Genomic DNA, 27,279 nt, shown 5'->3' with positions numbered 1-27,279 from the left:
TCGTAGATAGGTTCATTTGTGTCATATTTTAGATTCCACATATACATGGTATCATATGGTATTTGTCTTTCTCCTTCTGAACCTACTTCACTTAGTATGATAATCTCTGGGTCCATCCATGTTGCTGCAAATGGCATTATTTCATTCTTTTTTATGGCTGAGTAGTATTCCATTGTATGTATGTACAATATACATACTTCTTTATCCATGTGATGAGAACTTCTGAGATTCACTCTCTTAGCAACTTTCAAATATGCAATACAGTATTATTAACTATAGTCACCATGCTGTTAGATGGGGTTTTTTTTTTTGGGTTTTTTTGTTTTTTTTTTAGGGCATGGGTTTTAATAAATATCATGTTAAACCAATTCCCTAAGAGCATGGATTGCAGCTGGGTGGGCAGATGTAGCTTCTCAAATATCTGAAACTTCAGCTTTTGAACAGGAAGCGTCAATGTAAAAATGCAAAGCTCTGTAACCTTATGCAGCCATACTGATGATACAGACAATGCATGATTCAGACCAGTGCTGCCCAATAGAACATTCTGCAGTGACGGCACTCTTCTCTCTCTCTAGAACTGTAGTATGGGCACACTCTTTACATTTTGGTAATCTGGTAAGTATGAGTTGGTATCTTATTATAACTTTCATTTCCCTGATTATGAGTAAAAGTATTTGTCATTTCATATTTGGTGTTGACTGTTTGGATTTCCTCTTCTGTGACTTAACCTGTGCATATCCTTTATTTGTGTTTTTGTTGGGGTGCTTGTCTTTTTTGATTTATGTAGATTCTTATAGTCTAGATTCCAATTTCGTGTGTAGTCAATATCTTTTCTTTATCTTGGTTATTGCTGGTGTGTTTTTAATAGAAGTTTTCATTGTAATGTAATTAGATTGATCAATTTTTTACTTTGTGCTTTTTGTATAATTTTATGTAACTTTTTTCTGACTGAGCTCATAAAGATGTTGTCATATAATTTTCTTCTAAAAGCTTCAAATTTTGCTTTTTATTTTCTTAAAATCTGCCTGGAATTTATTTTTATATAACTCGTGAGGAAGGAAACTATTACATCACCTTTTTTCCCCACGTGGACATCCACTTGTATCATGCCGCATACTGAACCCTTTCAACAGTGGGGTGTGAGGCCCCTTCAGCTACAGGTCAAGTTCCATATCCATGTGGGTCTGTTCCCAGGCTATTTTGTTCCATTGGTCTGTTTGTCCCTTTGCCATTTGCATGTTTTTATAACTTTATTCTAATGAGTTAAAGTATGTAAAGCACTTAAGAGTGCCTGATACTGAGTGAATGCTATATAAATGTCAACTGTTACACCATTCTTACTGTTACTGATGTTGTAAATAGTTGGTAGGATGATTCTCCTTATCTCTTTGGACTCTTTGGTCTTCAAATAGGAATCATAGGATTAGTTTGTGAAGTTCAATGGGAAACTAGTAGGGATTTCAATTGCAATTGCACTGTGTTTGGAGATGAGTTGGAAGTAGGTTGGGGTTTGGTATCTTTACTCTATTGACTTTTCCCATCAGTGAACTTTTATTCAACCTGTGTTTTCTGCCATTTAGTAATGTTTTGAACTTGTCTTCAGGAAGTGATTGCACATGTTTTGTTAAATTTATTCCTAGATACCTCTTAGGTATTATTGCAATTGTGATTGGGATCTTTTTTCCTATTATGGTTCCTAATTGGTTAATACTAATGTATGACAATGCAGTGATATTTATATATTCAACTTGTGGACAGAAACCTCTCTGAATGCTTTTATTAATACTAATAGTTTTTAGATTCTCTTGGGTCTTCTGTGTAAACAATTATCTTCATAAAAACAATTTTGTATTTTCCTGTCCAATTATACATTTTCTTTTTCTTCTCCCATTCTATTAGTCAGGGCCTGTAGTACAGTGTTTTAGATGCAGTGATAGTGAATTCCTTGTTTGTTTCTGATTCTAATGGAAATAATGATGAGGACAATGCTAGAAATGTAATGAGAGTCAATGTGTGAGCGCTTGCTGTGTGCCACAAATGCAGTATTCTGTGTGCTTTGTACACATTACAGAGTTTAATCCTCCGAATGAGCCTGTAAAGGAGACTGGTTGTTATCCTCATTTTATAGAGGAGAAACTGAGACACAGAGAGAAAATGTAACTTCTAAAACTTTCACCATTATTTGCTGTGGTTTTTTTTGAAAGATACCTTTCATCAAAAGCTCCTTTTATATCCCTAGTTGACTGAGACTTTTTAAAAAAAAATCATGAATGTGTGTTGTATTTTCTCAAATGCTTATTTTCTGCATCTATTGGGAAGATAATTTTTTTGTCCTTTAATCTATTAATGTGGTGGAGTATATTAATCGATTTTCTCATGTTGAACTGTTCTTGCATTCCTGCGCTAAACTCTACTTAGTTGTAAAACATTTTTTAAATTAATTGAATTCAGTTTACTCATTTAATTTCAGAGTTTTCCGTTAATGTTCAGAAGTGAGAAAGATCTTAGATTTTCTTTTCTGGTACTCTACTCTTATTCTGGTATCTATGGTTATCCTAGCTGCATAAAAGAGACTGGGTACTCTTCCCTTTTTTTTTTTTTTCCTAGTTTCTGAAACTTCACTGAGTGAAGTATACCTGTTCTTAAGAGTTTGATAGCAATCATCTACAACAACATCTGGATAAGAGGCCCCTTTTTAGGACAAGACTTTTGATTACCTAGTGAATTTTATAGTTATTTAAAATAATTACTGATTTATTCATGTTTTCTGTATCTTCTGTCAATTCTGGTCATTGTTTTAGACAATTATGTTTCATCTGAGATTTCAAATTTACTGACCCAAGGCAGTAGTCTCTTTTGATTAAAAAAAAGTTTAATTTTTATCAAATTAAATCACGCCTGAGGTTTAAAGAATAAAATAAATGTGATAAAACTATAATGAATATCCAGGGCATGATAATGTACTTGGTCTTAGCCAAAAGGCTGAGAAGCAGTCAGGGCATGACAAACATAAAAATTCAGGAGAGTGATTATCTGAGAAGAGAATGAAATGGGCACATGAAGAACTTCAAAGGTAAAAATAATTTGTTTTTTAATGAGTGGTGGATACGCAGATACTTTTTGGTATCTCTGTTCTTTATAATTTACATATATCTTACAAAAATTATTTAAAATTTTCTGCTATGGAAGATGAAGATTTAGCTCACTTCATTGTTTTTGCCACTCATACACATACAAACACACAAAGACTTCTGTTTTGAATATTTTTTCTTCTTTTTTATTGAAGTATAGTTGATATACAATATTATATTAGTTTTAGGTGTACAACACAGTGATTTGATATTTTTATAGAATATTCCATTTAAAGTTATTATAAAATATTGACTGTATTCCCTGTGTGTACATTACATCCTTGTGTCATGTTTATTTTATACCTAGTAGTTTTTATCTCTTAATCCCCTGCTCCTATCTGGCCCCTCCCCCTTCCCTCTCCCAATTGGTAACAACTAAATTGTTCTCAGTATCTGTCAGTCTGTTTCTGTTTTGTTATATTCATTTGTTTTAGTTTTTAGATTCCACATTTAAGCAAAAACATACGGTATTTGTCTTTCCCTGTCTGACTTATTTCACTAAGCATAATACCCTCCAGGCCCATCCATGTTCTTACAGATGGCAAAATTTCATTCCTTTTTATAGCTAAGTAATATTCCATTGCATGTGTGTGTGTGTGTGTGTGTGTGTGTGTGTGTGTGTGTGTATCTTCCTTATCCATTCATCTGTTCATGGACACTTAGGTTGCTTCCATGTCTTGGCTATTGTAAATAATGCTGCTATGAATATTGACATGCATGTATCTTTTCAAATTAGTGTTTTCGTTTTCTTCAGATGTATACCCAGGAGTGGAATTACTGGATCATATGGTAGTTTCTATTTTTGACTTTTTGAGGAACCTCCATAGTGTCTTCCATAGTGGCTGCACCAGTTTGCATTCCCGCCAACAGTGTACGAGGGTCCCCTTTTCTCCACATCCTCACCAACATTTGTTATTTGTGTTCTTTTTGATGGTAGCCATTCTGACAGGTGTGAGGTAATATCTCATTGTAATTTTGATTTGCATTTCCCTGATGATTAGTGATGTTGAATATCTTTTCACGTGCCTGTTGGCCATCTCTATGTCTTCTTTGCAACACAGAAACTTCTTGTTCTCCCATGTTCCCAATACGATTATACCATAAATTTGGTTTACATCAGTACTACTGTTTACAATATAATGACTATGTAAACACTATAGACAGCTTAGCCATGTAGTCATCTATGATTAATTTACCTTTTCTGCATAACTTTTAGTTTCCTTTGGTTAATAATTGTCTTGTTTCTTTCATTTGCTTCTTTCGCTATGTACTTATCACCAGTTTAACTTAAACATGACCAGTTGTCTAGAGTGATTCTGAATGCTTCCAGAGCTTCAAGTGTCCCATCAATGTCATACCCCTGAGTTTCTCCGGAGGCCTCTGACCACTTCCTTCTGGGTGGATTATCCTCATTCCTGTTTGCTCAGCTACCATCCTGACATCTCTTCACCATCATTCTGGGAATTCCCTCCACTTTCTGCATTGTTGGATTCCTTCGTTTGCTTTATGCCATGCCTTTTTCCACATTTCACTGGAGCACATTCTTCCAGTACTTTCCTAAGAAAGAATGTAGGTCCATGGGAGGTAAATTTTTTGAGATTTTTGAATATCTGAAAGTGTTGAATCCTCATCCAAGATGGAGAGTTGAACTTGGGGTAGAGTTCTAGGATGGACATTTCTTTCCCTTAGACTTTTGAAGGCATTGTTCCATTGTCTTCTGATTGTAATTTTCCTTTTGAGAACTCTGAAGCCTATTCTGATTATTGATACTTGGTATAATTTTTTTTCTATCTGTAAGCTTGTAAGATTTTTTCCCATTTATTTCAATGCTTGCTGACATTCCTTCACGTGTCCTAATAGGGGTTCATTTTCACCAGCATTGCTGGGCACTTGGTAGAGAAGACAAATCCGCGCAGGGATAGTTGCTCCTTTCTCGTGCAAAGCCAAGATGCTACAGGGCTAGACAGCTGCAATTCAAGTCCAAGCGGCAAGTAAGGCTTTTTAGAAAGCCCTTTTCACTTTGTCTGTGGGAGATTCCAAATTGACCCACTAAAATTAGGCACCGCGAGGCATCTAGTCACCCAGAAGAAAATCAGGTGTTCAGTGCCCCAGGCAGGCAAAAATCATCTTATCAACATAGGGAACATTCCACAGTCTGCATTCCCAAACTTCAGCCAGGAGCCAGGCCTGACATGTTAACACTTTGCTGCACGTTACCTTTACTGGTGCTGTTTATTTCTTCATGGCGATTGGAGTTACCATATACTGTCCCTTCTTTCTTGGAGCTGAGCTCCAAGTTAGGTCAAGTAGTGACAGCACTCTGGAAATGAGGCTTTTGGTGGAACTCCCTTCAGTTGCTGTGACAATGCCAATTTTCACTGCTTCCGGACCACAGAGCTGAGGAGCCAGGGGTTTGGGGTGGAGGTGGGGGTGGGGGGAAAGTAGCACCAAGTGGAAAACCACACGCTTGGCTGCTCTTAGTGAGGTTCACTGGTTCTTCTTGAATAAATGCTTTTTAATCTGTTGTGTGCCTTTGGTTAATTTCCAAAGTCCTGAAATGACAGATTTTGATAATTTTGCCAGTATTTTCATTGCTTTTATGGGGAAGAGGATTTACTAAGGTCCTCACTCCACTGTTCCAGAAGCCCTGCCTTAAGGCATTTCTCTTAAAACTGCAGAAAAGTATAGAAAATCATAGTCATAACAAATACCCTTGTAGTTACCTCCCAGAATTAGCAAATGCTAAGATTTTGTCATTTGGTGGCGGTGGTTTTTTGTTTATAAAAGAAATAGAGGTTTACAATTAAAGGTGAAGCCTCCCTTTTCCTCTCCTGAATCCTGCTCCCTTCATTCCCGCCCCAGGCAAACAATATCATGAATTTGGTGCGTTATCTTTCTAACCCATGTTTTTAAACTTTTACTACATAAATTTGCATCTGTAATCAATATAGCATTCTTTTTTGTAAATTTACCAGATTAGCGCTCTAGAACCATAGGGGTCTTTCTACAACTTTCTTTCAGTATTCAGTGTTACCCTTTGAGTTTAGCTATGCAGATATGTTCATTTATTTTTGATTTAGTTCATTCATTTTTCACTCCTGCATAGCATTCCAACATCTGAGTATCACAGTCCATCAATCCAAGCCTCTATTGCTGGGCATTTGGTTGTTTCTAATATCTTGTTGCCATTCTTGTACATGTACATATTTGCAGAATTTCTCTCTGGTATAACTATATGTGGAATACATAGTAGGGTATATACATTTTCAACATTACTAGATGTATAACCTTTTTTCTGTCATAAATAGAATCAATTTGCCTTGTATATTTAAGAGTTTAGCATCTATGTAAGTGAAATTGCTTTATAATATTGTCATATTCTGTCCTTACTTGCTTTTGGCATCCAGGTCATTCTGTTTTGTATAACATAAGCATTGTTTTACCAATTTTCCTTTGGTTATTAAGTGCCAGGTATATTTCTATGATTTTATTTTCAACATTTCTCTCTTTTGGCTCTAATTATCTTTTGAAAACATATAGCTGATTTTTAAAAGTACAATTTAATATGGTGGGCCTATAATTAATGGGGTTGATACTTATTTATTGTGCTACTACTTTATTTGTATTTCTTATTTTATTGCATTTTCTAGATATCCTGCTTTTCCTTTACCTCTTTTTTCCTGCCTTTGCTGGATTTTCTTTACCCTCCCCCCTGCCTTTTTCCCCTTTGGTCATTTTCCTCCTGAATAATTCAATACTAAGCATTATTCTTAGCAGGCTTTGTGTGTGGCAAATTCTCTGTCTTTTCTTGTCCAAAATCATCTTTATTTGTCATCTTTCATTGCAATAATTGATCTGGGGATAGAGTTCTAAGGTGACATCTTCTCTCAGGACTTTGAAAATATTTAATCTTTTGGCTTCTTTTTTAGCTGATGAAATCTATTGCTGACCTAATTGTTTCTTTATAGGTGATTTTAAAAATTTCTCCATGGTAGCTTTCAATACGTACTTTCTTAAAGTCTTACGGTTACACAGAACTGTGTCTAGGTGCAGATTTGCTTTTATTTACCACACTCAGGACTCTGGACATTTAAGGGTAGGATACATGCCTTTCTTCCATACCAGAAAACTGCCAGTCACTGTTTCTTCAAATATTGCCTAGATTGGGGGTCCCCCAAGACCACTACCACATTCAGAGATTCTTGAGAGGGACTCCCAGGACTTGGCATCTAGTTGTATTTACAGCTAAAATTTATTACAGTGATATAGTAAGGATATACAACTAGAGCATAAGGGAAAAAGACATTAGCAGAATCTGGAGGACTCCATGTACAGGGTTCCTTATGCTCTCTCCCTCCCACCTAGGGTCACACAGGGCACACTTCTCCCAGCAGTGAAAGTGCAGCAACATGTGTGTGATGTTTATGCCCAGGAAAGCCCATTAGAGACTCAGTCAGCGTCCTCAAATCACAGACTGCCTAGCACATACCAAAATTCCAGACCCCCAGAAGGAAAGGAAATGTTCTGCTTAAATCACATTGTTTGTACAAGCAGCCTTATCAGTTAGGCAGTGGTGGGGACATTCCTGAACTCCAGATTCCCAGATGGCAGCCAAGGGCCAACCTTGCAAGCTGCCCTTTCTAAGTATAGCAGTCTCAGAGTTGCTCTGTTAACCCGTTGCTTGGCATATTGCCCCCTCTCCCTTTTTCTCTAGTCTTCCATTTGGATTTGCTATTAAACCTATTTTGGAACTTATCATTTCTCTATTTCTCTTACCATATTTCCATTGTTAGCTCTTCATGCTACATTCTGGGTGATTTCTCAAGATCTGTCATCTAATTTGTTAAATCTGTCTTTATCTGTGACTAGATAGAAGTAGTAGATAGAAGTTCAACTTCTATCTACTGTTCAACCTCTTTATTTAGAGTTTTAAAAATAATGCCTGTATATAATTTTCCTAGTTTTTTCCCCCATAGTCTAGTTCTTACCTTATTTCTTTGAATAGTTGAAATATATTTATTTTGAAGTTCACATGGTTCTACTAGCTACAGTTCTAGGAATGGGAGTATCTTTAAATGTATCTGCTGATTCTCTTTCATGATGGGTCATTTCCTTGTGAAGTTGTTAATTTTTTACTGTGAACTCTTCAGTGAAAATTGGTATTCCATAGATATCCTGTGATCCCTAAGCTATAAAAACATAAGAATATATTTTTTGGAAAGCTTGCCACTACTAGGAACCTACTAATACAGGACCAATTTTTAGTTTAATATTTCAGCTTATGGGCTCTGTACTACACTTATAATCATTTGGATTGAGTTACAGAACTAGGCTTTTGATTTTTTTTAATTTTATTAAAGTATAGGTGATTTACAATGTTGTGTTTAATTTCTGCTGTACAGCAAGTAACTCAGTTATATATATATATTCTTTTCCATTATGGTTTATGACAGGATATTGAATATAGTTCCCTGTGCTATACAGTAGGACCTTGTTGTTTATCCATTCTATACATAATAGTTTGCATCTGCTAGTCCCAAACTCCCAATCCATCCCTCCCCTGTGCCCCCTCCACCTTGGCACAGAGACCCTGGAACAGACCACAAGTCTGTTCTCTATGTCTGTGAGTCTGTTTCTGTTTCATAGATATGTTCATTTGTGTCATATTTTAGATTCCACATATAAGTGATATCATATGGTATTTGTCTTTCTCTTTCTGACTTCACTTAGTATGATAATCTCTAGGTCCATCCATGTTGCTTCAAATGGCATTATTTCATTCTTTTTATGGCTGAGTAATATTTCATTGTGTGTGTCTGTGTGTGTCTGTGTGTGTGTGTGTATGCCACATCTTCTTTATCCATTCATCTGTCAATGGACATTTAGGTTGCTTCCATATCTGGCTATTATTAATAGTGCTGCTATGAACATAGGGGTGCATGTATCTTTTCAAATTATAGTTTTGTCCAGATATATGCCCAGGAGTGGGATTGCTGGATCATATAGCAACTCTATTTTTAGTTTTTAGGGGAACCTCCATACTGTTCTCCATAGTGGCTGCACCAAGTTACAGTCCCACCAACATTATAGAAGGGTTCCCTTTTTTCCACATCCTCATGCAGCTTTTGTTATTTGTAGACTTTTAAATGATGGCCATTCTGACCGGTGCAAGGTGGTACCTCATTGTAGTTTTGATTTGCATTTCTCTAATAATTAGCGATGTTGAGCATCTTTTCATGTGCCTATTGGCCATCTGTATGTCTTCTTTGGAGAAATGTCTATTTAGGTCTTCTGCCCATTTTTTTTATTAGGCTGTTTTTTTTTTGTTATTGAGTTGTATGAGCTCTTTGTATGTTTTGGAAATTAAGCCCTTGTCGGTCACATCATTTGCAAATATTTTCTCCCATTTCGTAGGTTGTTTTTTTCATTTTGCTTATGGTTTCCTTTGCTGTGCAAAAGCTTATAAGTTTGATTAGGTCCCATTTGTTTATTTCTGCTTTTATTTCTATTGCCTTGGTAGACTGACCTAAGAAAACATTGGTAGGATTTATGTCAGAGAATGTTCTCGTCTAGGAGTTTTATGGTGTCATGTCTTATATTTAAGTCTTTAAGCCATTTTGAGTTTATTTTTGTGTGTGGTGTGAGGGTGTGTTCTAACTTCATTGATTTACATGCAGCTGTCCAACTTTCCCAAAACACCTTGCTGAAGAGACTGTCTTTTCTCCATTGTATATTCTTGCCTGCTTTGTCGAAAATTAATTGACTGTAGGTGTGTGGGTTTATTTCTGGGCTCTCTATTCTGTTCCATTGATTCATATGTCTGTTTGTGTGCCAATATCATGCTGTTTTGATTACTGTGGCTTTGTAGTATTGTCTGAAGTCTGGGAGGGTTTTGCCTCCTGCTTTGTTCTTTTTCCTCAGGATTGCTTTGGCAATTCTGGGTCTTTTATGGTTCCATATAAATTTTAGGATTATTTGTTCTAGTTCTGTGAAAAATGTCATGGGTAATTTGATAGGGATCGCATTAAATCTATAGGTTGCTTTGGGTAGTATGGCCATTTTAACAATTCTTCCAATCCAAGACAATGGGATATTTTTTCTTCAAGTCCTCTTCACTTTCCTTTATCAATGTTTTATAGTTCTCAGCATATAAGTCTTTCACCTCTTTGGTCAAGTTTATTCCTAGGTATTTCATTTTTTTGATGTGATTTTAAAAGGGGTTGTTTATTCACTTTCCCTTTCTGATATTTCACTGTTAGTGTAAAGAAATGTAACTGATTTCTGGATGTTAATCTTGTATCCTGCTACTGTGCTGAATTTATCAGTTCTAGTAGTTTTTGTGTGGAGTGTTTAGGGATTTCTATATATAGTATCATATCAGGCTTTTGATTTCTTATATATAATATCCTTTTTTCCAATTTCCTTGACCAGTGGGGAGTCTTTCTAGTTCCTGTTTAACACGCATGGATGCCCTTTGTGGCTCCTACTTTAAGTGCAAATTATATTCTAGTTTCCTGAACATTTGTGCCCTGTGGTCTGGATTCCCCTGCAAATCTTCAACCTTCAGTTTCTGTTCACCCCATCACTTTAAACTCTCACTTCAGTTTTGACACCTAAAAACTTTCTTTTCTTGGTTTTGAGCTTGACTGGGTATTAAATTATTTTCTGTTAAATATGGGCCAGCATTTCTTTGTATTTACAGTTGAGGGAGGTGGCGGTGGTGGAGCATAGGGAGGGTTCATCCACATCAGCTCAGGTCCATTAATAGGAGTTCACAGCAGGGTTTATGAATTAATTTTATGCCATAACATTATAGTAGAAATATTTACAAGTTTGATGATTCATTGCATTTTTTCCCTAGAATTCTGGCAAGTTGGTAACCCGATAGATAATCACAAGGAAAGCCAAGACAAACCTCTGTGGCAAGCTGCATCCGTTGATAAGGAAACACTGAAGGATGGAAGTGGCCAAGAATTCATAACATACAGAAAAATCATTTATCCAAGCACAAACTTTGTTTCTGTAAGACAAAGACTCCCTAAATATGATTCATGGGGAAAGTGTTCAAAACATAATTTAAATTTTCTTAGTCAAAGTAGAAGCTATGTAAGAAAGAAATATGATGAATGTAAGGCATATTGGAAATTATGCTTCCATTCTAATCTTGATGATAAAGCTCAACCTGGAGAGAAATTCTTTGAGCCTAATGAACATGGAAAAGCCCTCCACCATAAGCAAGCCCTTAATAAAAGTCCAAGAATTCAAACTGGGGAGAAATTCTATAAATGTTCTGAATGTGGAAAAGTGTTTATCCAGAAAGCAAACCTTGTTGTACATCAGAGAACTCACACTGGAGAGAAACCTTATGAATGCTGTGAATGTGCAAAAACCTTCAGCCAGAAGTCAACCCTCATTGCACACCAGAGGACTCATACAGGGGAGAAGCTGTATGAATGCAGTGAATGTGGGAAAACATTTATCCAGAAGTCAACTCTGATTAAACATCAGCGAACTCATACAGGAGAGAAACCATTTGTATGTGGTGAATGTGCAAAAGTTTTTAAGAGTTCGTATCACCTAATTAGACATGAAAAAACACACATTAGACAAGCATTTTATGAAGCTATCAAATGTGGTAAATCCAGCCTTACACATCAAAGGACTCATACAGGTGAGAAACCTGAGTGCAATAAACATGGGAAAGCCTTTGATGAGACGCCCACCCCCATTAAACATCAGGGAACTCATACAAAAGAGAAACCTTATGAGTGCAGTAAATGTGGAAAAGGATTCAGGGGAAAGTCACACCTTTCTGTTCATCAGAGAGTTCATACAGGAGAGAAACCCTATGAATGCAGCATATGTGGGAAGACTTTCAGTGGAAAATCACACCTCTCTGTCCATCATAGAACTCATACAGGAGAGAAACCTTATGAATGCAGAAGATGTGGGAAAGCATTTGGTGAGAAGTCAACCCTTATTGTACATCACAGAACTCATACAGGAGAAAAACCCTATAAATGCAATGAATGTGGGAAAGCCTTCAGTGAAAAGTCACCACTGACTAAACATCAGAGAATTCATACAGGAGAGAGACCCTATGAATGCAGTGACTGTAGGAAAGCATTCAGTAGGAAGTCAACTCTCATTAAACATCAGAGAATTCATACAGGAGAAAAACCCTATGAATGTAGTGAATGTGGCAAAGCCTTCAGTGTGAAATCAACTCTCATTGTACATCACAGAACTCATACAGGAGAGAAACCTTATGAATGCAGAGAATGTGGCAAAGCCTTCAGTGGGAAGTCAACTCTCATTAAACATCAGAAAAGTCATACAGGAGAGAAAACCTATTAATATACTTTAGTGTGAGATAATTTCACTAGTTACACCTCATTATATTATATATCAATTCATCCTGGGGAGTAACCTTATAAATATCAAAAAATGTCAAAAACTCTTCATATATTATTTAATGTTCATTTAACTTACTAAAAGGCACAAAAGTATAATTCCAGAAGCATATAATAAATGTGATCAATTTTTCACCCAGAATTCTTACACAAGTGGAGAACTGTATACCAGAGAATTCATAAGTGGCAAAACTGTGAATATATTGATGTGGAAAAGACTTTAGAAAGAATTTAAATGTCCTTGCCTATCAGAGAATTTATGCTGAGGAAAAACAAAGAATTTAATGAGTTTAGAAAACTGTGTTAGAAATTATGAGAGAAATATGTTCCATAGTCTATACCACACATTTTGTGTGAAAGGTGCAGAGGTTGCAAACAAGCAATCATTAAGATATGTTCACTGTGGAGTAGAGGATGACATTTTTGAAAGAAAAATATAAAGCAAAAATTATTAATTCTAGCTAGGGCAAACTCCCAGTTTACTTCTTAAACAAAATAGAAAAATTGCTTCCTTAAGTGGTGTGACAGAGGATGAGTCATCATGATCCCTGAAACAAAGGAGCTCAAACAGGAGATCTTACACATATTCATCAGCACTTTCAGTGCAGAAATGCAAACCCCTTACAGAAAAGGCATATATTAAGCTTTGGCACACCTCACTTAGGAACAGTGCTTACAACTTAATATTTAAGGGTAATCATTTTACGGTTACATTTATGCCTCATTTTATTAGTCAATAAAAGATCTTTAATTTTCAGCTTATCTCCCTTAACACAATATTATTTAAAATAAAAAAAAATAAATTGAATATCCAATAGTCAATTAATTAAAAACTGACATATCAATAAGATAGAATAGTATGCACTAATTAAAAATTTTCTCATGTTTGAGGATTTGGGGAAATGTTCATGGTAATTGGCTAAGTGAAAAAACATAATGTACCACATAATTTACATTATAAAAAAATACATCAAGGATGGATAATGCACCATTATATCAGTGATTCTGGATGGCAGAAAAATAGCAGTTTTATGCTGAGTAAAATTATTTGCACATATATATGTATACAAATATATTTGTTTTATATTTGTATCTGTTTTAGGTGTGTGTGTATAGGTAGACACAGAACAAAAAGCTCAGAAGGAAATACACCAAATTATTAAGCAGATTATCCAGATTATCACTTGGGTGGTAGGATTATTGATTTTTTAATTTTTTAAATGTTGTCTGCAGAAACTACCAATAAAATGATCTTGTGCATACTTGATTCTGTCTTCCAATCCATTTTCCCATTCAGCTTTGTCTTTAATATATGACACCATTCTCTTCTTAAAATGACCCCATTTTCACATACGTCTATATATTCCCTATTCCTTTTCCATGTGGTTGTCTGAGTGTATGGTTTTGAGTATATGTTTTGCCTCTTAAAAATGGGTATCCTGTGATTGTAATATCTGTATGTGATTTTTTTGGATAAAAATAAGTTATCTCCATAGTTCTTTACTCTGTAACCACTAAATACTGTTAAATAAATTATCAGCTAACAAACTTTACAGGTGAGGAGAGAGGTAGTAAATGGTCCAACTTCTAAGTATATGAATTCCAATTATACACTAGGAGACTGAGGAAATCACCACTGGGTGGGTCTGCATGTGCAGTGGGCCACTGTGAATCAGGTTTAAGCCAGGACTCAGTGTAACACCTGTACCCAGTAAGCCCCCACTCTTAACAGGAGGGCCATGGTTATGCTTTGCGTGTCTGGGTATTAATGTCAACTCAGAAAGCTGTGTCCAGTAGTCCTAAAAATATTCCCTTTTCCCCAGTGACTATAGTCACCCAGATAAATGGCCATAGGTTCCTTTGGGAAGGGACTAAGGTAAGTATTTTATGTTTGCTACAATGTTGTAGGGTTCTTCTTATGAGGGACGAACCTCATAGGCACCTCTCTAGACAATTGGTTCCAGATCTAAAATTTGGCTCAGGTCTGGGAACTCAGCAAGGGACCTTCACTTTTTTTTTTTTAATAGTTTTTTTAAAATTAATTAATTTATTTATGGCTGTGTTAGGTCTTCATTTCTGTGCGAGGGCTTTCTCTAGTTGTGGCAAGTGGGGGCCACTCTTCATCGCAGTGCGTGGGCCTCTCACTATCGCGGCCTCTCTTGTTGTGGAGCACAGGCTCCAGATGCGCAGGCTCAGCAATTGCGGCTCACGGGCCCAGCTGCTCCGTGGCATGTGGGATCTTCCCAGACCAGGGCTCGAACCCGTGTCCCCTGCATTGGCAGGCAGACTCTCAACCACTGTGCCACCAGGGAAGCCTGGGACCCTCACTTTTTAATGAAGCATTTGCCCTCAGACTCTCTTTGAATCTTGCCTTTTTTTTTTTTCTTTTTTTTCGCCGTACCACCTGGCTTGCAGGGTCTTAGTTCTCCGACCAGGGATCGAATTCGAGCCCTCTGCAATGGAAGTGCGGAGTCCAGTGGTTAGTCCCTGGTTAGGCCAGGGAATTCCCAAAGCTTGCCTTTTTCTGATTGTAATATTAAACAGCAATTCTGTTGGCACCCATCAGTCTTACTCCTAGGGATGCCAGGCTCATCATAGACTCATTACAGCCAAGGAAAGAATTAATGAGCTTGAGAGAAAGTGTTTAGGCTTGTACCATTCAATATGGTGTTGGCGTTTTGTAGATGCCCTTTAACAGATTGGGGAAGTTCCTTTCTATTCCTAGTTTATTAAGGGTTTTTTTTTATCATGAACATATATTAATTTTGCCACATTATTTTCCTGTAGCCATTGAGATGATCATATGTTTTTGCCTTTATTCTGTTAATATATTTAACTAAATTGAATTCTGAATGTTAACCTTGCATTCATTTTCAAATATTATTGGATTCCATTTGCTAAATATTTTGTTAAGGGTTTGTACATCAATATTCATGAAATTTATTGGTCTGTACTTTTCTTTCCCTTTAATTTCTTGGTCAGGTGTCAGGGTAATGCTGGTCTAAAAAACTTGCTGGGAATTTTTTCCTCCTTATTTTCCTAAAGGGTTTGTATAGGATTGATATTATATCATTATAAATATTGGAGGACAATCTCTATGAGACCATTCTCACTTGCCTGGTAGAGCTGAAGGTCACTAGCAAAGCTTTTTTGTCCATCCCAACTCCAGTAAACCAGGTAGGATAATTTCCCTGAGGTTAAAGACTGTGTTTCAGACTTCGAGGGCCCACAATATGCCAAGTAAAGAGGAAACATCACCCCTCCATCTGCTTGTCTTCTGATGAACATGCAAATGCCCAAGAGAGGGGGAAAGTCCCAACAGCTTCCAGAAAGGAGAGGGAGGAGGAAGGAGACAAGGCTGGGCACGTCTCCCTAGCCACCCAGATGCTGGAAGGTGGAGACGGGATCTACAGAACAGCAGTGGCTGCCTCTGTCTGAACCCCAAGAACAAGGGGCTGCAGAGGGGCAGCATGCGGGGCACCGTGTGGATATCACAGCAGCTCGTTCCATCAGACCTGAATTATGCCCCCAAGTCTGGGGTTTCTGAGAACTCCTGGGCGCGCCCCCGAGGTCAAGCTCTCCCTGACCCACCAGGTCCCCTCGCCATGGCCCAACTGGCCCGGCGCAAGCTCACCTGGACACCTCCGTGTTGGGCTTCCTCCAGCTGCCATCCTGGCCTCCTCTTCTCCTTGTCCCAACCTGAAGATCCTACCTGGTTGGGCCATAAGGTATCCTGTTAAGGGGAAATGACAGAGGACTTTGTTATTGACACATGAGGCATTCTGGAACCGAGGCCCATCCTTGCAGGGCAGAGATGGTCTGGCCTCGGTGACTGCCCCGTGAGCCCAGCTAGCGGGCCCTCAGTGCAGACCATCCACAGAGAAGGTGAGAGCACGGACATCCCGTGCAGGGTGCAAACGCCATTATGAATTCTTGACCGTGAGCCTGAGGCCCGACTCATTCAGGGCCCAGACGCCCCTGAGCTGCAGCAGCCGAGAGAGAGGGAGACATGAGGGGGTGTGTTCCAGTCACCCTGTGGAGGGTCCCTCACCCACGGAGACCAGGTGGCTGTAGTTCTCCAGCATGACATCCCTGCAGAGGTTCTTCTGAGTGGCGTCCAGCTGCTGCCACTCCTCCAGGGTGAAGTCCACAAACATGTCCCTGAAGGTCAAGGTTCCCTGCAACAGCACACTCCTCCTTAGCCCAGTGATTGGCTTGAGGACGGAGACAGTATGTTACATCAAGTGCCCACTCTGTGCCCATCCTACATCCTTCACACATAGAAAGATTTCAGTCCTCCCCACCACCCAGGAGAACCCTGACAGATGAGGACAGGAAGGCTCACAGAGCGTGAGGTCACCTGCCCAGGGTCACACAGGCAGGAATTAAGGATTAAAGTCCATTCAGTCTGGTTTCCGCACGCACTTTTTAGACACTGCATTGCCTTTCTCTACGTAATTGTTCTTACGCTGTTCACCATCCACAATTTGACATAGTATAGTATATAGGGTGCTTATGTAACTAAAATTATTTTAAACTCTATGGGGAAAGAGATCGAGTGTTAGAAATGTCTTACCCTGGAAATTCATTCTTCCAACACGTATTTATTGACTGGAGACCAAGCTGATAAGTTCTTAGGATGTAAAGGTTAATAAAAACAAACACCTCCTGAATTGAAGGAGCTACATACAGTCTAGTAGAGGGAGAAAAACAACACTTACAAACTCATACATGAAAGGGCGGGAGGAAAGGAAGGAGGCAATGGCAGAGGTAGGGCAGGGAACCCAGAAGAGGGAGAAGTCAGTTCTGCTTAGGGCTGACAGAGAAGGCTTTGAAGGGGATGTAGATCTAGAACAAACAGTTCGAAACACAACTACTCAATCATGACCAGCAGTGCGGATTATCCAATCAATCATGAGTCAAAGAACAGGACTGTATCTGGCCTGGTCAGCAGATTGAGGTAAAAAAGTAAAGGTCTGTATTTGATCTTATCACCACCAAATAAGAATTTACTTCTCTAAGTGCCTGGATTCCTATCAGAGAGCAATAATCCACCTATTTACATTCTGGATCCCATCCTGTCCCACCCACCCTTGGTGGCCTTAAATTCAAGGAGACATTTTGCACCCACAAGGCCCCCATGGGCCATATGTGGCACCAGTTTACTCAGCTTTGCAGAGCGAGACAGGAAACAGTGGGCCAAAGGGCAGTGACGCCAGCAAGAGGAGTTCTCAGTACAATCCAGTAGCTCAACCTGCCCCTGCCCGCCTGAGGTGCCCGGGAACAGGGCCACACTGGCGAGTGCAGGCAGTATCTGGCTTAGAAGCCGGAAGCTGCTCCATGTACCAGTATCTCTTGTAACAGGCCCCTGGGCACATCTTCCAAGGTCCTGGCAAAGGACATGCCCAGTTATGAGAGTTACACTGGACTCAGGAAAATCCAAATCGGTGGCTTCCTACCAGCTATTTTCAGTTATTCACCATCCTCCCAGTCCAGGTGCAGTTTGTTTACCAATCAAGAGTCATTTTGGCTTTTACATCCGGGAAACTTCGAGTTTAGATTAAGGAAGCTGAACTAATTGTTCCAGTGGATGATGGAAAACGTAACAAGATATCAAGAAATCCGAAGCGATATGAGTGAAGTCTTATTTAGCATCCTGCAGTACACTGCCAAACGTGATCTTAAATCTCAAGTCTGGTATTTAAATGGAGAATAAATGAGTGCTTCCTTGCTATATAAATAACATGCTTGATTTGTACAGATTAAAAAGAAAAGAAAAGAGTCATTTTGATCCTAAGTAACAATGCCTGGTAATACAGCTGTCATTCCACCATTATTGGGTTTCCAGGGACACAAAGCTAAAACCAGGTTAACTCAAGGTCAGATTTCCCTAATGAGGAGGAAGAATTTCATTCATGCTATACTTAGTGTTATGCTTCAGTAATGACAATGAAGAAAGTTAAAAACCACTAACAGATCCTACACACACAGGGTCAGAATTTAGTTCAGAATGAAAGTATCTCAAATCGCTGTAGAAAAGAAGTCATTAGCAAAATCTGGCTAGGTATTTATGCAGGGAAAAAGCATACCATAAAGCTGCATTAGCTATCCCACTCCGAACTCCAAAATAAATTACAGATATGTCAGAGATTTAAATGTGTGCAGGATGACCATAAAATTACTAGTTGAAAGTTTTTATAATTCTAGAGTGGCAAAAGTCTTTCTAAGCCATCCGCAAATTCAGAAGACATATAGCTAAAGACTGGCAAACTTGATTACCTAGACATTAGAAATTTCTAAATAGCAGAAAGAAAATAATTTTTTAAATTCTCAAACATCAGTATCAAAGTGGTAAAAATATTTGTAAGCTACATAACAATGATCTAATTTCCTTCATACACTAAAATTCTAACAAATCTTTAAGAAAGAGACCACAACCTAATACAGTATAACTGGAGGAATGTGAAATAAATTTATAATAGTATACCATTTATCACCCTTCAGATTCTTTTTCTTATTGAGAAATAATTAACGTATAACATTGTGTAAGTTTAAGATGTACAATGTGTTGATTTGATACATTTATATTTTGCAATATGATTACCACCAGTCCAGCAGCATTAGCTAACACCTCTATCACATCACACAATTATCATTTCTTTTTTGTAGTGAGAACAATTAAGATCTAGTCTCTCGGCAACTTTGAAGTTTATAATACAGTACTGCTGACTATAATCACTATGCTGGGCATTAGATATCCGGGACTTATTTATACCCTTCAGCTTCTTAAACATTAAACAGGTTGATAATACCTACTGCAGTCAAGTGTGTAGAAAAACACCAAAGAAGTGATAAACTATTTATTGCCTTCGGGGGGGGAGGGGGTGGAGCAACAGGTTAATATACATCAAAATGTATGTTGCAAATACTCTTTAATGCAGCAGTGCCCTTTCTAGGATTGTTACCCTAGACTTCTTGATGTCAGTTAAGAAAAGACAACTCAATAGAATGGACAAAAGATTCATAGCAACAAAAATATAAGCATAAATATACAGATAGATTATAAACCTCATTAAAGTTCAAATACATGCTAATTAAACAGTAAGATACTGTCTTTTACCTATAAGGTTGGTAAACATTCAAAAGATAGAGAAGAGCCACTGTTCACGAGTGGTTCACTGTTCATGAGCCACTGGTCCTCATATAGGAACATGAGGACTCTCACAGAAGGCTGGTTGACAGGTAGTTTGGCAGTACCTATTACATTTTTTTCCTCCTATTTTAACCAGGACTCTATCCTACTGAAATATTTATATGGCCATAAGGATGGTCAAGGCAGCATTATTTGTATTAGCAAAAAGTCAGGGGAGATGACCCTCAATGTCCTGTGTTCCCGGGAATCTAATAATGGTGGCATGACAGCTATATCACCAGGCAACATTGCTTCTGATAAGAATGAACCCTGACAGTCAACAAGCTGCATCTGGACTGGGTGGATGACAGAGTGGTTAAATAAATTGTTATGGCTATACTCTAAAATGGCCATTATAAAAACTGGCTGACATGAAAGGATGTCTGATATATTTTTGTTAAATGAAAAAAAGCAGAGTATGCATAGTAGGAGCATATTTTCATTAAAAACAACCTGTGCAAAAATTTTGGGGTTTTTTGTACACCCCCCCCCCCACACATACACACACACTTCCACCTGGAAGGCAAACAGTTAGTAGAAGGGACAAGACTGGTTTCATTTGCTGGAATGCAACAGAAAAGGAGGAATAAAAATGAGCCATAAGGAAAAGGTAAACATCTTCCCTTATGGCATCACCCCTTTTTTTTTTGGATTGCCTGTACTATCTTTCTATTTTTCTATCACATTTTTGGTCTTTTTTGTATCATCAGTTTGCATTTTCTGTATATAAATCCTCTGTGTATCATATGCACTGCCTTTCAGCCTCAAATGTATTTTGACTGTACAGATTTTAACATTTTAATGCAGTCTAATCTGACAGTCTTTCTCTGTATGGTTTCTGGGTTTTGTATTTCATTAAAAATATTTCTTGCATTGAGCAAGGTTACAGAAATATCCTCTTAAATTTTCATCTAATTTCTCAAATATATATGTAGTTCTTTAATCAATCTGGCATTTTACTTTCATATGATGTAGAAGAGTCTACCTTTGTTTCCATCCAGATGGAAACTCAGTTGTGCCACCATCATTCATTAACCACTCCTTTCCCCATAACTGAAATGACATTTTTATAATCTTGACTCACAAAAGCCTTTTGAAGCAATGCATGAAATCTAGAAGCCACTAAAGATTGTGAAATTAGACCACATTTTAAAAATTTAAGTGTCTACTCTCCAAGATACGTAAACCCAGTCAAATGAGAAACCATGAAAAAATATTTACAACATACATGATAGAGGTCTAATTTACTTATTAAGTTAACATAAAGAGCTAGCAATCAGCAATCAAAGTAATTCCACACCCAAGAGAAAAATGGGCAAACAACTTAGAATAATCATCTGAAAGGAAAAAGTGCAAATGGCATTTAAAAATATGAACAGACACTCAATTCAAGAAATGCAAATTAAAATGCACCACTCTTTTTTCCCCTCACAATGGCAAAAATCACTGTGATTGCCTGTTTATGGGAAAAGGCATCATACTGTGCCAGGAGTACAAACTGCTACATGCTATTTGGAGGGCAATTTGACAATCTTAAATCAAAATTCAAAATGTGTGTAGCCACTGACCTAGAAATGTCACTTCTAGAAAGATATACTCACATGCATACAACTGGAATGTACATGGATATTCACTGCTATGTTGTTTATGGTAGCAAAAGCCTAGAAATATCCTAAATATACATCACTAGGAGAAAGGTAAATAATAAATGGCATTTCCATCCAGTAGAATATCAAGTGGCTATTTTTGTAAATAAGGTAGACCACTGGTTTGAAACCTTGTGTAATTTTGTCCCCCAGGAGACATTTGGCAATGTTGGGAGACATTCTGGTTGTCAAAACTGGGGGAGGGAGTGCTACTGGCATCTAGCGGATAGAGGCCGGGGATGCTGCTATACATGCTAAAATGCACAGGACCGTCCCAAACAACAAAGAATAATCTGGCCCAAAATGGCGATAGTTCCACAGTTCAGAATCCCTGGGATAAGCTATGTACAACTGCAATGTAATGATCATTAAGACAAGGACCAGAATGTGTTTTAATTTGTAAAAAAAAATTTTTTTAAGAGATTCATATATCTAGATAGAGATGCATACATTATCTCTGGAAGAATGTATGAAACACTGAAGAAGGAGACATGGGGACAGAGTGAGAGGGAGAATTATTTTTTACCTTTTCTTGAACAAAGCTTTTGCTTGAAATTTTTACCCTGTGCATGCATTACTTTAAAAAATGTGTAATTCAATTTATTACTGTTCTATGCAGAATATTTTAAAATTTTGGGCATTCATATTCTTAAGCGAAGCTGGTCTATAATTTTCTTTTTTGTAGTATCTTCATCAAATTTAAGTGGCTTCATAAAATGAATTGGGTGCCTTTTCATCTTACATTTAAATTTGTACTCCCAAATCCTTCATAATTACTACTTTCATTAATTTTCGAAGACCAGATAATTTCTGTGATCCAATTTTCCAGGCTTTTATTCAGCAATCTGATTTCCATGTGAACCCTCCACAACACTTATACTACTGAGCTTATAGATACATAGAAAGCTGTTCATGAGGCACTGTTTATAATAGTAAAAAAAAAATGAATAAAAACCCCAATATCTACGAATAGAGAAATAGTTAAATGATACATCCATACCACGAAATAGGAACTGAAATAATCTTTCTGTATTGATGAGAAACAACACCCAGGATATAATCATGTGGGGAAAGCAAGATGGGTATGGGAATGTGATGGCATTTGTGCAAAAACATGTTACACATACGTCTGTTTTCACTTAATTACACTGATGTAAATGCATCTACAGTGCCTTATCATCAAAATGTTAAAAGTGGGCATCTCTGAGGAAGAATGAGGTACTGGGTGGAGAAGGAATACAGATGATTGGGCTACTATTTTTATATGCATTTTAAAACATTAAGCATCGATTTACTTTCCTTATTTTCCCTAATTAAAAAGAAAAAAGTGAACTGGAAGGAAGGTAACTCTATGTATGTAAACAATCTTCTCTGAGAAGGAAAAGAGGAAAAGATGCAGTGCAGTTCCCAAAGGGAAGTAGTTGAGAGGTGTCTTTCATTCTACACCCCCCCCCCCTTTTTTTTTTTTTTGGTGGGGAGGGGAAGGATTGGAGAACCTGAGGTGGATGACAGGTTGAACAGAAAACAGCCAGAGCCGAGGGGGACTGACAGATTTTTCAAGGCTGCAATATAATTTCCTAATTGCTGCCTCAAATTCACTGGAAACAAAGTAGGGGGTAAATTAGGAACTCACCTGGGACACAGCCATCTGGCTCTGCCCTGACAAAGGATGGAGATCTAAGAAGGCAGAATTAGGAGGGTCGAGATCAGTGCCTACAGCCATGAGACCACCATCCCAGCTTCATAACAATCACTCTTGCCCCACAGCGGGGATGATCTGGACACGTGGCCTGGTAGCTCCAGCCTGTTCCCCTGGGACACGGCTAAGATCCTCTGGGTTTTCCACGTGAACTTATTTTCTCTTCCTGGACAGATTTATGACTTGTGTTTAAAGACATCTCCTCGGAAGCCATTAACAACCTGACATCTCCTTTCTCTCAGGAATTCTATGCCTGGAAATGTATCATAAAAAGGCAATCATAAATAAGCACAGGCTACAAGGATGTTAGCTGTAGGTGTTTCCACCATTCAACAATTTGGAAGCAACTAAACCTCCAGCAAAGGGGACTCAGATCAAAAATTAGACACACAACGTGGGAAAGACCACATGGGCTTTAAAAATGCAATGCAATCCTGTTCTCATCTCTTAACATATTTAAAAGTAGGTTACCAGAAAGCAAGTGCAGCGCGATCTCCTTTGTTAAGCAATATGTATTTATTGAGGAAGAGCAGTCCAGAAGAGCATTTATGAAAATGTTGACACTGCTTACCTTCCAGTGGTGATTCCACCTTTCCTCTTTTATGTACTTGCATTTTTTCATTTTTCACAATATCATTTACTAGTAAAATAAAAAGGAGAAATGATTGCAAATCACCTATTATCACACTGAGCCCTGGAGGTGATAGACCCTGAGCAAAGTCTGGAGGACAGGGACCGCTTGCTGTGGTCTGGAGGAAGGAGACAAACCAGAGCTGAGCGCAGGGCAGAAGGGAGGGGCGAGGAGGGAGGAATGGAGGGGGGCAGAGGGAGGTTAAGGGCCAGGTATTGGTCAGTTCCACATGGAGCTGGAAACCACTGACCTTGCGCCAGGCTCCTTCCGCCCTTCAGTGGGCCACCAACACCCTGTTCCCGCCCCAATACTTCCTTATTTCCCATTATGTCCATTTGATCGCCATGCTCTTCCTTATTTGGCGGTGTTCAAAACACAGTTTCAGCAAGGAGCTTTTGTTAACCATTGCTACTGTAGCAATCCCTGCCTTAGGATCAGGACAACAGGCCTCATCAGCAAGATGGAGCTTGATGAGCCACTTCCCAGACCCAGTTACTAGCATCAAAATGAGAGGCAGCAGAGCTAGGTGATGGCCTACCTAGAGACCACGCTGAAATGTCACAGACACACAGAAACCAAAGACACCTCTTTGGTCATCCAGTCAGGGTAGAGGAGATGCAACATTTCCGCTACAGGTAGGTGGGTTGTTTATACTATGGGACTGACTCAAATCCAAAACTAGCCCAGGGGACTTCCCTGGCGGTCCAATGGTTAAGTCTCTGTGCTTCCACCGCAGGGGGCGCGGGTTCGATCCCTGGTTGGGGAACTAAGATCCCGCATGCCGCGCGGGGCGGCCAAAAACAAACAAACAAACAAACAAACAAACAAAAATAGCCCATGGCACAAGAGGGAACTATAATGATGTGTGCACAAATGTGTCACGAGTGGAGAAAGTCCCGTGAGGCAGGTAGTCAATCTTTCCAGCCTGATCCTGCCTTTGCAGGCACTACAGCAGGGCAGCGTCCCGCCATCCGTCTGTAACCTTCATCCCTCTCCTCCAGTAGGGGTTCAACTGACCACCATCACACAGCTCTTGATGGTGGCTAGACGTTGAGTCACCGAGTCAGCCTTGCTCTCTCTCAGCTGAAGGAAGGCACAGAGGGCACTGCAGGTCCAGTTCTTCTAGGACCTGCTATCCTGTGAGCCCCTTCCCTCTAACCAGAGCATCTGGGTCTGTCCTGTGAGCCTTCCCCCTCCGCCCCTGGGGTCTGGGCTGGCGCTCCTCTTCCAACTCCCCTCAGAGGAGCTATTTTATTTCCAAGGAGGCAGGACCCACGGATTCAAAGACAAAGGTACCTTTGCTGGGACCATCACTTCAGGACCATGTCTCTGCCTCTGACCCGGGGAGCGCACCTCCTTCTGAGGCCTCAGACTGGGTCTTCTGTAGTCTAACTAAGGAAGCCCATGGCAGATCAGCTGGTGTCTGAAGCTGCTGAGCCGTGGGCTCAGTTAATGAACCCTGACCCCGGAAAGGCAATGACCACACAGGCGATGCAATTAGCAACCTCCATGATGGAGCCAAGTTGAGGAAAACCCCAAAGTTTTCCTTGCCACCAGAAGGCACAGTGCCTCACTCTAGTTTTAAGAATTGACCTTCAGTAAGAGCTCAATTACCGCCCGATAAGGTCTGGGCTCTGGAACGAAACTGACCGCCTGCTCTGCCGCTTTTATTCGTTTAACAAGAGGTCAGGGCCTACTGTGTGCCTGTTCTACTGTTCTACGGGTTCTACTGTTCTACGGGTTCTACTGTTCTACGTGAACAAAACTTCAGAGCTCCCCCATCTTGCGGAGCCATACTCTCAGCAGGGGAGAGACAGGGAGCCAGCAAAGGGATAAATTTAGGGTGTGTTTGTTGGAAAGGCATAAGCATATGCCGAAAAAACGAAAACAGAAAAAGGATCCCTCCACTTTACTGTGTGACTTTGGTTAGGTTTCCCAGCCTTTCTGTTCTTGCTTTCTCTCTGTAAAACAAAGAGCATCGTAGTACCTACTCACAGGGCTATTCGGAACAGACTACTGTGAAACACAGGGGTGCCCCGCCTTTACTAGGCACTGAGTAAACGGTCGCTGAATGAATCAAGCAATGGATCAATCACTCGCTGACCCCCGTAGCCCCGCCCCCTCCCCGCACCACCACGGCCCCGTCACTCAACCCCCCAGGGGCGCGACCTCATTGCCCAAGGCCCCTCCGACCTCCCCATCCAGCCCACCCCCAGCTCCGCCTCCCCTTACTCCACCTCCTGGAACCCCAGGTCTCAGGGCAGATAACAACCGCAAGCGTCAACTCGCACCGCCCCCGGGGTCAGCAGAGCACTTCCGCTCGCCGTCGCCCCGGGAGCCCGAACGCTGTGCACGCGCAGGAGCGGGCTTTGGGGGCGGGGGGCAACACAGCCAATGGGCAACAACACGGCGCCTTTCGGGCACAAAGGATTCTGACGTGGCTCCCTCTGAGGTTAGATGGAGCGACGAGAGCGTGCGAGCATTTTCCGCGACGAGTCGTACGAGAGGCTGGGGAGGCGTCTCGGGCGGCGGGAGGCGAGCGGGCTCCGCGCGGCCTGTCGTGGCGATCCGAGTCCGCCGCCTCCGAGGCCGCGGCCCGCTCTCCCAGTCCGTTCTCCCGCGCGGCCGGGCCTCCTTGTTGCTGTGCTCCCGGGGGGGTTCCCGCCCCTCCATCTTCCAAAGCCACGCTCTCCTCTTTCTTTAGATCCTCAGAATAAGAAACGGGTAGTCGTGCCTGCTGCCTCCGCGGCGGCACATGGGCGCGGCCATGTTGGGCGCGGGGTGGAGCCGTCGGAGCCGGGCTCTGGTCTCAGGCCAGGGGTCAGAGAGCAGGGTTCAGGCTCGGTCGGGGAAGCAGCATGGAGGAGGGGCTGGGAGGTGGGCTGCAGGGCAGGCAGCATGCACAAATGAGGAGGAAACCATGATGCCTGATTCTCCTGAAATAAATCGAGGAGCTCCGGTTTCTGGGACCTTGGGGATCCTTGGAGAATCTGGGCTTTGCCGGTTTGAAAGCACAGCACAGCAAAGTTAGGGGAGAGCTGTTTGTCTGACGATGCCAGCCAGTGGCAACAAGGGCTGCTAAAAGTCCTGTAGTGCCCTTGAGGAAAGTTTTCTGTTCCCTGTCGGGGTCTGGGGAAAGAGGCCAAGTGTGTGCCGTGTGCTTGTGGCACCTGCCTGGTCACCAAGCAGAACTCCTTGGGCTGGGCAAGGCAGGGTCTGGGCTCAGTACACCCAATTCCTTCTGTGCTACAGCCAACAGGTGCCAGGCACTGTTGAGAGAAGCAAGTGACAAAAGCAGTCATGGAATCCAACATACATTTATTTACTCTTCCGTCTGAACATATTGCTTTCTCCCTGCCTTTCCCTTTCCCCTCTGAGGAGGTGGTGGCATGTGTGATATTCCCAGGTTGGTTGGATGAATCATTGCCCAAATCTACAACCTGGAGGTCTCCTGGGAAGTGCCTCTGTCCCAGTCTTGTGTAGAAGTCCCGGGAGAAGGCTCTGTTTTCTGTCAGGCACGTGACTGGGGACTTGCGCCCCCCCCCCCCCCCCCACTGTGATTCTTTG

General features: G+C 40.2%; 2 protein-coding genes across 22 annotated transcripts in view; one reads left to right on the top strand and one right to left on the bottom strand.

The window, feature by feature from the left end:
• ZNF674 (zinc finger protein 674) overlaps positions 1 to 13,824 on the top strand; it is a 28,952-nt gene extending 15,128 nt beyond the window's left edge. For all 11 annotated transcript variants that reach the window (XM_059911880.1, XM_059911881.1, XM_059911884.1 and 8 more), the window contains one exon: positions 10,993 to 13,824. In XM_059911880.1, the coding sequence (XP_059767863.1) occupies positions 10,993 to 12,488 (1,496 nt within the window). In that variant the 3' untranslated portion in view covers positions 12,489 to 13,824. The remainder of the gene's footprint in view (positions 1 to 10,992) is intronic.
• On the bottom strand, positions 3,717 to 26,507 carry KRBOX4 (KRAB box domain containing 4). 11 transcript variants are annotated; one of them, XM_059911891.1, is made up of 6 exons: positions 25,945 to 26,507; positions 23,653 to 23,721; positions 23,016 to 23,334; positions 16,596 to 16,758; positions 16,179 to 16,277; positions 13,416 to 14,997 (listed from the first exon to the last, which is right to left on the bottom strand). In XM_059911891.1, exons 3-6 carry the CDS (start codon positions 23,103 to 23,105, stop codon positions 14,894 to 14,896), a joined length of 456 nt encoding a protein of 151 aa, XP_059767874.1. In that variant the 5' UTR covers positions 23,106 to 23,334; positions 23,653 to 23,721; positions 25,945 to 26,507; the 3' UTR covers positions 13,416 to 14,893. The 11 variants fall into 11 exon arrangements, 10 of the variants coding, with proteins under 10 accessions (XP_059767882.1, XP_059767874.1, XP_059767879.1 ...); XM_059911896.1 differs by having other exon boundaries at positions 23,016 to 23,059; XM_059911890.1 differs by having other exon boundaries at positions 25,950 to 26,507.
• Positions 26,508 to 27,279: the final 772 nt, after the last annotated feature.

The sequence above is a fragment of the Balaenoptera ricei genome, chromosome X, assembly GCF_028023285.1.
Source record: "Balaenoptera ricei isolate mBalRic1 chromosome X, mBalRic1.hap2, whole genome shotgun sequence".
Lineage (NCBI taxonomy): Eukaryota > Metazoa > Chordata > Mammalia > Artiodactyla > Balaenopteridae > Balaenoptera > Balaenoptera ricei.
Note: the sequence above shows the minus strand (reverse complement) of the source record. Positions and strands in the feature narration are given on the sequence as shown.

Bases quoted from the DNA above. Each gene is read 5' to 3' on its own strand.
- KRBOX4 (XM_059911891.1), bottom strand. From the start codon at position 23,105: ATGGCTGTAGGCACTGATCTCGACCCTCCTAATTCTGCCTTCTTAGAT. The intron at 16,759-23,015 runs GTGAGTTCCTAA...TCCGTCCTCAAG, and splicing joins GCCAGATGGCTGTGTCCCAG to CCAATCACTGGGCTAAGGAG. The intron at 16,278-16,595 runs GTGAGGGACCCT...TCCCCTTAACAG, and splicing joins CAGCCACCTGGTCTCCGTGG to GATACCTTATGGCCCAACCA.